This window comes from Pteropus alecto, unplaced genomic scaffold (genome assembly GCF_000325575.1).
Source record: "Pteropus alecto unplaced genomic scaffold, ASM32557v1 scaffold75, whole genome shotgun sequence".
In the NCBI taxonomy this organism is placed as follows: Eukaryota; Metazoa; Chordata; class Mammalia; order Chiroptera; family Pteropodidae; genus Pteropus; species Pteropus alecto.
Genome location: NW_006440638.1, coordinates 12,882,946 through 12,894,168, shown reverse-complemented (window position 1 = coordinate 12,894,168; position 11,223 = coordinate 12,882,946). Strand labels below are relative to the sequence as shown.

The 11,223-nt window shown below is 39.3% G+C and overlaps 1 protein-coding gene across 1 annotated transcript in view; it reads right to left on the bottom strand.

The window, feature by feature from the left end:
* Positions 1-3,852: 3,852 nt before the first annotated feature.
* Positions 3,853-11,223, bottom strand: part of SUCLG2 (succinate-CoA ligase GDP-forming beta subunit) — a 250,538-nt gene continuing 243,167 nt past the window's right edge. Inside the window, exon 11 of the mRNA XM_015593808.2 lies at positions 3,853-4,931. Within this exon, the coding sequence (XP_015449294.1) occupies positions 4,816-4,931 (116 nt within the window). The 3' untranslated portion in view covers positions 3,853-4,815. The remainder of the gene's footprint in view (positions 4,932-11,223) is intronic.

The following is an 11,223-nucleotide window of genomic DNA, read 5'->3' as shown; positions in this document are numbered from 1 at the left end:
TTTCAAATTACCTATGATTCTAAGTGGCATACCTATATGGAATTTGGTTTCTTACAGGTTTAGAACAAAGAGCAGTGGCTGTGGACGTAGATCGGAGTTTCAGTCTTGACTATCCACATATCAGTTGTGTGTTCCTGGTCATATTCTTATCTTCCCTGAGATACAACGATCTCATCTGTACAATAGGAATGATAGATTCAGAGTTGCGGAGAGGATTAATTATGGCACCATAGGTAAAGTTTCTGAATTAGTGTGAGCGACAATGAAGTAAAGTAACATACCCTAAAACCAATTCTATTTAGACCACAGAACCGTGCTGTACAAAAAATAGCTACCAGCAACATGTGGCCATTAATTAATTGAAATCAAAGAGACTAAAATTCTGTTCTCAGTCCTAGTGGCCACATATTGGACAGCACCGACACTTACCACTGCTGTCATCACAGAAAGTTCTGCTGGGCACTGATGCAATAGAAATGATAGAATTACACAAGAACCAGAAGTCCAGAAGCCTAAACTTTACCACTATGCAATTTTAGCAGAGCAATTTTATCTCACTATGTTATTATTTCCTCAATGATAAAATGGAATAGCGCCTTTGCATCAGTGTTATGGGAATCAGATTCACTGAAATCACTTTTTCCTTGCTTTCTTAGCATCTTCCCAGGACCCCAAGATTTAATTAGGCACAACAAAGTCTCTAGTAAAGAACTTTTTGAGGATGAATCGAGAGGTACAGTTCTTTGGGAGTTCAATAGCCATGTTGTGATATTATTCCCACAATATGTTCAAAAGCACACCAAACTATCTGAAGGCAATTCCTGTGGTGATAGAAAGACATAAATCAACATAATTGAATAGGTTTCATTGGCAAATGGCCTTTTGTAGACTAGTAAATTCTTAGAGTTTAAAATGGAAAGATCAAAAATCATATTTCCTAGTCATTCATTTGTTTGAATTTAATGCCTAAAATCTGCTCTTTGCAGGTTTGGAAACAATAATTTATTGCTGTCATTTTGGGGGCAATATTGCATTTTTTTTTATTTAACTAAGGAAGGGTTTGGCAAACCTTTTCTGTAAAGGGCCAAATAGTAAATATTTTAGAGCAATAGGTCTCTACTTAACTCTGCTGTTGTAGAATGAAAGCAACCATAGACAATATGTAAAGAAATGAGCATGTTTGTGTGCCAATTAAACAATTTACTAAAATAGTCCCTCTGACCTTAGTTTGTCAACTCCAGATCTAAAAAGATACATAAGAACTTATCCTTCCCCATTCTTCTCTCATTATTTTTCACCACTATTATATTTATTTAAAAATTTTGAACATATTACATCCCGAAAATGATCACTGACTTTTAAATGTTTAATTTAGAAATGTCAAATTATAATTTTTCTTCTCATTTTTATTAAGGCCTTAAATAAAAACCAATATAATTCCCTAACTTTTTTTCCCCATCAGACAGCAAATTGAGAGGAATGTACATGGCATATAAGTTGTAAAAGAACTAATTAAAAACAATTCACAGATCTGCTCAAGTCATTTAAAGTTTCTTGGCTACTTTATTAATTCATGATTTGAATTACAACTTAAATAGAAACCAAAATTGAGCTAAGCGCTTCAATGCCATTATTTCTTATGTAGACATTACTGCTCAAGACAAATAAATTAAGGTCAAATATTTAGACTCAAGCAGTATCTACACACATTAAAAAAAAAAAACAAAAAAAACTTGTATGCATGGGTAAAAATGGACTCCAAAGAACTAGTGAGAAAAGAACAGAATCATGAAATTTTAGAATTCTAAGTGTCCTTATGGAATAATTTGTTCGACCTCACTGAGTTATGGTTAATGAATGTGTTTGTCATCTCTTATTTTTTTCTCCATTGTTTCTTATTAGATCTCCTATTTTTCTTATGGAACTACTTCCTCTCTCCCTTCTTCTCAGTTTCTACAGTTAGGATGAGGCTAGTTTTGTCTTCAGGTTAACAAGCAGTATTTACCCCAGTCTGGACTCATCAGAGCCCTGTAAACTCATCAGAGCCCCAGAAAAACTGGTTGAGATAGGTTCCTGACCCAAAATTGGTCATCTCAATTCTGGGTTGTTTCTTAGAATTATCAGGACAGAGAAAAGCTTCTTCCTTTCTTTTTTCCCTCTCTCACTCTTTCTTTTATTCCCTCTCCTTTTGTCTTTCTCTCCCCTTCCCCCTCTCCTTTTTGGGGGATGCTAAGCTTGACAATAGATGGTCAGCAGCCATTCTGCCTCCTCGTGGAAGTGGCCGGCCTGAGAATGAAACCAACACAGGGCAAGCTGGTCTGAGATGCAGTATCCAAGTTCTGATGGCTTTTGAGTCTTTGGACCCAGCCTTAACTATAACTAGAAAATGCTGTCTTTTATAACCATAAGAACAACATAGTTCTCCCTTTTTTGTTCCTTTTAAGCTTGAGTTGGGTTTTAGTCTAGATAAACACTAAATAGATTAATAACTCAAATAAGTGAATGTTGATAAGTGGGAGAGTCAGCCCTTAGACATTCTCTAAATTGACGCTTGTTCTAGCAGACTGACATGGTAGAACAGCATGTCTGTTAAAATCTCACAGGCAAAGAAATTCAGATAATATGTACTACTCTCTAAGTACCATGTTTAGATAGATATCTTGTTCCATGAATATTCTTGCTTAGAATAAAGTTTTAAAAAATATCGATCAGATTTAAAGGATACTATTTTTCCTATTTATATATAGTACAGGTGAGACAAAGACTTAAAGGGGATGCTGGAAGGTCAGCAATATGCGACACATTAGAATGGGTAATATACAGAGGACTGTAGATCCACTACCAACACCAGTTGCCCCCTATTCTATTCTGCCCTCTGTCAGTATAGCTGAGTTTACACACACATACCAGTAATTAATGCTACAAATATTTATGGACTTTATACTTGTGCTAAGCACCAGGGATAGCATTTGAGCTATATAAACTCAGACACTTGGAGCTTCAAGAAAAAAGAAAAAAACTTAATCCTGACAACCACTTATTTGAAAAAAATAAGAGGGGTTGACTATTTGCTTGTTATTAACTCTCTTACAAAATGACCACATGAATAATTTCATTCCTTTATACTCACTCCCCCCACACCCCCAATCTGGATTGATTAGAAACATCAAAATATATGTGATGTGAACACAGGCCTTTACAAAGGGCAAAACATTCAAATATGCTGACTTTTGTCTAATTAACAAAATAAGTTTTACCATACTAATTATTAAACTATGAAAAAATCATAACATGCTGAAGAAGACATTGATATTTTTCATTCACTGCATAACAATTAAAAAGGACTTAAGACTCATCTATTAAATGGTTTCTTTCTCCATGGCAAATATGGATCTATAAAACGACTTTTGAACTTCTGTCTGTATGTGAAATTTATGAGAACAATATAAACTGGTAAAAAGCAAAACAAAAAGTTTGGCTGCTAAACATTTGTGTGCTGTGGGAAAAACTGTTAATGCTGGCAACTGAACCTTATTAAATGGGAGTTTATGTCTGCACATTCCCTTTAGCATTAGGCAGACTGAAGTCACATTTTAACCTGTTAGATATCTGTGACACTAACCTGAGATTCTTGTTTGTACGTAATTTTTATTCTTTCATTGAATAATCTCCTGACAGAAATGGTTGCTGATAAAGCTGAGTGGAAATGAAATAATCCTGGGACTATATAACTAATATATAACCCAAATATTCTAATTTTGGAGATATGCCTAAGACACTAAGGCTAGTTTCTTAGCAAAATAAAAAAATATTTAAGGAATAAAATGGATTAAAGGGAGAAATACACAGATCTTGGAGCTTACAAAAGATAAGATTTTATTTAAATTTGTGTACAAATAAAATTTTGCCAAAATATCAATCAACATAAACCAAATCAAATCCTCCCCACCCCCACAATGAACATTATGGAAAAAAGCCACATTCTCTTAATTACATTTTTCCAGTTGGTAGAATTTGGGGGGAAGGAGAAGGGGAGAAAAGATACTGGCACTCACAATAGAATTTGATCTCCAGTGCTGTCTCATCTTGGAATGTCTTAATTACAGAGATTTCCATAAGAACCACCTTTCTTTTCAGATTAAGATGAAATCTTCTACTTAATCTGACCACCTATGGCCACAAATAAGGCTTCTGGCTTTATTTTTCATTTGAGGTAAACAGTATTTTCGATATTAAGGCAAATGGCAGAATACACGTATGAGATATTAGTGTGGACCTTCCATTGTAAAATATATTTTAGAATATTCATCGATATTCCAAATACGTGCTGGACCTTTTTGACAGTTAATCTGTTAAAAAGCTGCACCTTTTTGACAGTTAATCTGTTAAATATAGTCTTGTCTGAGTTTTTTAAGGACTGTCATTTTTTTATTATATAGGATTAAATGTCCACAAAGATTGCTGTAAACGAATGAGGACCTGATCTCAAATTCTGCACACACACACACACTGTTTGGTCACATAGACTGCTCCTCAAGTCAGCAACACAAGTTTACTGAGCCGGCTCACCACAACAGAAAAGTATGAAAACAAAGGGCATTGATTTAATAAAAACTATAAAGAAATCAGGTTATTTAGGCTGTCTATATATCTTTTTCAAGAAGATACAGATTTAAGATTTTTCATACAAAGATTCTTGCTCATCCCTAACCCCTTGTCCTTTCTCAATGTGCTAACCATTTCCTTCACAGTGAAGAGAGAACTATTCCTTTTTATGGTAAAATGGACTTCTGCCACGAGATCAGGGCAAAGACATCACTTCTTAGCCACGCTGGCCACAGCCTTCTTTGCTGCGTCCTCCAGGTCGATGGCTGAAGTAATTGGGAGCCCGCTGTTACTGAGTATCTTCTGGGCCTCGTGGACATTGGTTCCTAGAAGAGGGGGATAATGGACAGTCATTGAAATGACACTGGAGGTGGTGCCCTAAGAAGATTCATAAAATCTGAAATCACAGGATGCCCGGGTTTCACTAAAACAATTTAATTACAATTCAGTTTCAGATTTTTATGATCCAGATCTGGCTATTTAGATAAATCCTGATGATGACTAATTTTTTCCTCTTTTCACTTCAAATGCCTGGTATTATAAAAATAATGCTATATTTTCTCTGGCACTTAAAAAATGAAAATAATGAGGTTCTTATTTTGTGAACAAAGAAAGATTAACAACTACTTGTTTGATGAGTTCGAAAAAGGAAAATCTTCTGAAATGGATTTATCTCTTCATTGAATAGTCTGGAAATCTAAAGAAAAAGCTTTGTGTAAAAAACGAGCAAGAGAATGGTAAATCAGGGTGTTGAGATAGCATGGAATACTGGGACTAACACAGGAGGATGCACAAGACTATATAATCATCCCATTCCTTTTCACCAGGAAATGAATTAAATGTAGATTCTAGTCTATGTGACTGACAAGAACGATTATGTAACAAGATCTATATCAAGCAGTCCAGCTAGAAAAGAGGATAAATATGGGACTTCCAAGAGACTCACGAATTCTTCTTCTTTTTTTTTTTTTTTTTACTGATAGAAGCTGCAATTTCTATTGATAATCAGTCAAGTGGATTTAATGTGGTTTTGGCCCGTAACAGAAGTCATTTGTCTTAAAGTCGTCTTAAAATGAAGGGTATGACTCGTGGCTGACTCTGAGATCTGAAGGTCACATGATCTGCCCACCTATGGCCATGAGCCTGCTGCTTTGGAGACAATGACAGTATTCAGCATGTCCATTGCTACGTCTTCCTCATTCTATCTAACAAAAAAGGCAGAGGCCCTAAAAATGAGCATTACAGCCTAGAATAACATCTTTTGGCCACTCCTGGTGGATCTGTAGCATTTGCTGGCTAAACCACCCCATCCTAAGGTTTGCTTCTGGGCTACTTAACATGCAAAATGCTTTTCTGTTCTTTCGGAGTGAGTGAATAAGCCCCTAGGAGAAATGTGATAAAATTTAAGAGTCTGAAATATCTCATTTTACATCATTTCTTATGCTTTTATCTAGTTAGCATGAGAGAGCCTATTCATAAACAAAGGCCTTTAAATATAGGACTCAGAGGACCTAATAGTGCAAATAAAAAGGAGGCACATGGTCAGCATGTTTCATACAAAAAGGCAAAGGTGGATATAAAGAGGAACAGTTGGAATGAAAAGGTGATGTAGTGTTGATTCTCCAGGGATCCTGGGTCCACCAAAGCAGTGGTGAAGGGGACACTTGGCACTATCTGGCTCAATGCTTACTCGCTGCTGCCTGACACAGGAATCTGATGAACGGCCTCTAGAAAGCAACAACTCGAAAGATAGGGAAGTTGTTAGCTGAAATACCCAGCCTCTCATCCTGGTTCTACTGTGTATTACCTGTACAGTTGTAAGTAAATCATTTAACTGCTCTGAACCTCAACTTCTCTATCAACAGACATAACTTATAATCATCTTCCTTATAATATTCATTAAGCACTTAAATATGCCAAATATAATACTAAGTGACTTATATGCAGCATATGAAAACTTTACAATGACTGAATAAATAGATCTTATTGCCCCTGTTACACAGATGAGATAACTGAGGCACAAAGAGGTTAAATAACTTTTGCATAGTCACATAGGTTTTAAGCGGTAGAGAAAGGACATGAACTCTATTCTCTCTAATGACACAGTCCTAAATGTTCTAAAGCTATGCTGGTCTGTTTCCTTGTCTGTAAAGTAAGGGTAATAATACTGATAGCGTAGGCTGTGGTGAGAAGCAAATGAAATAATACATGTGACAGCATTTTGTAAATGGCGAAGTATCTGTGGCAGACGGTGCCAGATGTGAACCAAAGACCCATACTCCTCTTACACAGTGGAGAACTCTTGTTGAGAGGGAGCTGCCCAACTAGGGTGCCTTTCCCAGGCCCCCTGCATCTAGGCAGGGTCATGTGGCTGAGTTCTGGCCACTAGAATGCAAAGGGATATAAAACACAAGCCCATAACAATGTCCAACACGACCCTCCATGCTCTGTTTTCCCTGTCTGCCTTCTGGATTGCTGTCAGCCAGGTTAGCCCTGAAAGGCACATTTTGGAAGATGTCAATGACTCCTTCAGTATGGATGCTTACTTGATTATCTCTGTAGAGCCGAGCATACCTCTCGCTCACCCTTTTAGACTTTACATGATTGAGAAAGAACCTTCCATTAAGTCTGTCATTTAGCATTTCTCTTCGTTACAGAAGCTAGCATTGCTTTAAGAACATATTACTTTCTATATGTGGTAGGCGGCTTCTAAACCAGTCAATCCCCATCTCCTGGTGTTCATGCCCCAGTGTAATCCTCTCCCCTTGAGAGTGGGCTGGATCTAGCTACTTGTGATGGAATGTCAGTTTTGAGACTGTTACAAAAGCCCATGACTTCTGACTTGTTCTCTCTGACTCCTTGTTTGTTAGCTCTGATGAAGCAAACTGTCAGGGTCTGCCTGCCCTATGGGAAGTCCAGGGGGCAAGGAACTGAGGGTGGTCTCCAGCCAACAGCCAATGAAGAACGGTAGCATCTGGTCTCACAACCCAGAGGAAATTTCATCTTGCCAACAACAACATGAGTGCACTTGGAAGTGATCCTTCCCCAGCCAAGATTTAACATGACCTTAGCCGAGGCTGACACCTCAGTTGCAGCCCTGCAAGAGGCCCTGAGCCAGAGGACTCATCCAAGTCACACCTGGATTCCCCACCACAGAAACTGAGATAATCAATGTTCCTTGTGTAAAGCTGCTAAATTTGGGGGCAATTTGTTACACATTGGTACTTAACTAATGCAGATGTAAAGATTTACTATTTCATTAATATAGCCTCAGTAGGCATTTTGATTCATTTAAAGTTTCAGCCAAGGTCCCAGAGGTTGAAAAGTAGGACAGAGGATGGATGGGACTGTGGCAAGTGTTAGATGCCAGGCTAAGGAATTCTCACATTAACCTGTAGGCAGCGCTTTCATGGAACAACGACACAGTGTGAAGCGAAAGTCCTGACTGACACAGAAGCAAATCAGTCTTTGGACCAGAAGGTGAATAAAAAGTAAATATGTAAATTTTTATCTCCTTCAACATAGATATGGACTAGAATTCTCTCTCCAACTGTCCTCCAATCTGCTAGGGAAAAAATCCAAGTTAAGATACAAAGGCTCTTCTCCTTCTTCCCTTTTCCTTCAGAGCACCCTACGATCTCAACACATGGCTCCCAAGACCTCCATGATCACGCCAAGAGGCAGACTCATCTGCCTGAGCAGTCCTCATCTTCTGACTCTCCTTTTCCTTGGTATGGGTCCTCCTGTGGGCACGGATCTTATCAGGCCTGTCAAGCTCTCTCTGTGCAACTGGACTAATATAGGAATTAGCAGTGCTAGTTGTAGTGATAATAATAAAAGCAGTAATAGCAGCTATCGATTAGTATGTGTCAGACTGTTCCAGGGTTCTAAGTATATTAATGTGTTCCTCAATCGCAACCCCAAGATAGCTACTATTATAATTCTTCCTTTTGCAGATGAGAGGACTAAGACACAATGAAGTTAAAGACTGAAGTCTAGGGAGCACGGCTAGTGATTGCTAGGACACAGTGGAAAGGCATTCAATAGTGCTCTCTCATGGTTTTGAATGATCTCTGGAACTACTACCCATTCTGAACCTTGACTAACTCCTTATGATTTTGTAAATACATCATAATAGTAATGTTGACAATAATTAAAAAAAAAAAACAACTCTATGTTTTGTGGTTACAAAGTCTTCCGACATTACTAATTTGACCTGTACAATGACCTGTGAGCTAGGTGTTTATAAATCACATTTTTTTTTTTTCAAAGCCAAAGGCACTGAGGCGGAGTGACTGGCAAGAGTTAGTCTCAAAATCTTTTGCTTTTCCTCACTCTATTTTGATTTCCTGGTGACTCCTGTTTGGCATTTAACTTTTGCAGCACTTTTCCATGCATGAGATCACATATGAATCCCAATGATGCTACAAATTACTTAAGAGCAAGGTCAGGTAGAATTAGGATGTCTGTTCTTTCCAACCTCCTGTCTGGCTAAACCTACCCTACCCACTGTCCCTACTTGAAGAGGGACCACAGGGTGTTCTCTGTCCTGAGGCAGACATCGATTGTTCCCAAAACGTTGATGTACCTGATCTAACGGCAGTGCAAATACAGATGGCAGTTGTTAATAGACTCGCTCTCCTGAAAGTCTGAATGGGTAGTGTCCATAACATAGAAAGCAGTATTGTGAAAAGGCCTTACTAGTCATAAGTAAGCAGGAGAGAGAAAGGCAGTGCACATTTGCAGAGAGCAGTGGAGTCAAGTGAACAGACAAGTGCTACAGAGATGTTCCAGTGGTCTGCCTCCAACTCACTTCCTTCTCTTACTTGGGGTCAGCTTTACTATGGTACTGGCCCATTTTGCAAACTGTTGATTCAGTTTCACCTGAGTTCCCATCTATGTCCATAGATGAAATAGCTCTTGACCTTTTTTTTTTTTTTTTTGAAATATGGGTTGCTCTTCCTTGCAACCAACTAGCCTAGCTAAATCAGTTCCTTAATACTCTCCTCAGCACCCAACTTAGCACCAGGTATAACCAAGTGGGAAAAAAATTATTGGTTTAGAAATCTGTGAACTTGCAGACATGCTGGGCCTTTGGCCTTGCCGTGCCCTCCACTGAGAACTCTGTTGCCCTCTCTCTGCTGTTCATGAGCTCTCTCTTTAAATGGCATTTCTTGGGGGAACCTTTCTTTTCACCACCTCTCACCCCACTAAATAGAGCAGGGGATTGTACAGTGAGCTTCCAGAGCACCTTGTAAGTCTCAGAAGCATAGCACTGTTGGGCTTGCTTGCTGACGTTTCCCTCAGCCCCAGTAAACACAAGTTTCACAAGGGCCGACACTTTGTCAGGCCTGCTTATCAGGCTATCACTGGGCTTAGCACAGTACCCCTCACATAGGATGTACCTACTGATGGACTGAAGAACTACAGAGGGGCTCTGACGTACAAAGTGTGCTTGGAGGTGAGGTGTGGGTGGGTACTTTTCTGATTGCCTTGCTGGCCCAACACCCTCAAATAACACTTTTTGTTAGGTTTGAAATAGGAACTCTAAACGGCCTGAGGAAAAATAAGGAGGGATTGCTCCTGAGCTTTTTCGGGGTTCTCCAGGGGCTTCTGTTGGTGCCTCTTTCTCTAAGAAGGGCTGTGTAGCAGCTGGTTGTGTTTAGCGCTCTTGCTTGCCAGTCCTCTGCCCAGCAGCTCCTTGTGCCCCAGGCAAGTGAGACCTTGTTCAAGGTCAACAACCAGTGGGCAGGGCCAGGGTAAAAGAGTGGGTAGAGCAGCTCTCCAGAAAAGCAGGGCCCTTCTCTCCTTCTAGCTGCTCCTGCGGGGCCATATCAAAATGCCTAATTGCTTCATAATTTCAGGATCCACTAAAGTGAATTTTAATTATACTTGCAGTTACACTTTAATTACAGCCTTAATTATTAAGCATATACTAAGCAGGCTAAGAACCAAGTACTTTTGAAAGAAATCTTCATGTTGCAATATAAGCTCAGGCACAGGACTATGAGGAGAAATGAAGCCTATACAGAGGGACTTTGGTCAGATGAAAATCTGTTACACTAGGGTAGGAGGTGGCAGTGTGTAGAAACAGTGGCAAGGGAGAGACAGAGACATAGGCAGTAGAGTTGAAAAGAGAGACAGGAGAAAGACACACACAGAGAGAGACAGACAGACAAGAGATACACAGAGAGAGAATGGGAAAGAGACAGAAAAAAAAGAGATAAGAGAAAGGATGAACGAGGGAGACTAGAGATTTATATAGACATGAGAGTAAGAGAGGGGAAAGGCAGAGGGAGGGGTAGAAAAATAAAAAGGAGAGGGAGAGGAAGAGGAAGAGAAAAAGAGGTGCCAGAGACACATGAAAAGAGGGAGAGAGTCTTAAGGAATAACCCAGAGAGGGGCAGACACGTGAAAAGGAAGAGATAGAGAAAGAATCAAGTAGAGAGATGAAGAAAAATGTGAGCTTGCCAAGTCCCGTCCGCACCAGCCCCAACCCTGACCCTGCCAGCATCTCCCTACGAACACCCTAGATGGCTTCTTCCTGGACGGCATGGCTATGAACAGTCCAGGGAGAAACAAAGCCAGAGCAGGCCCTGCTGCCCACGAACCCTGACT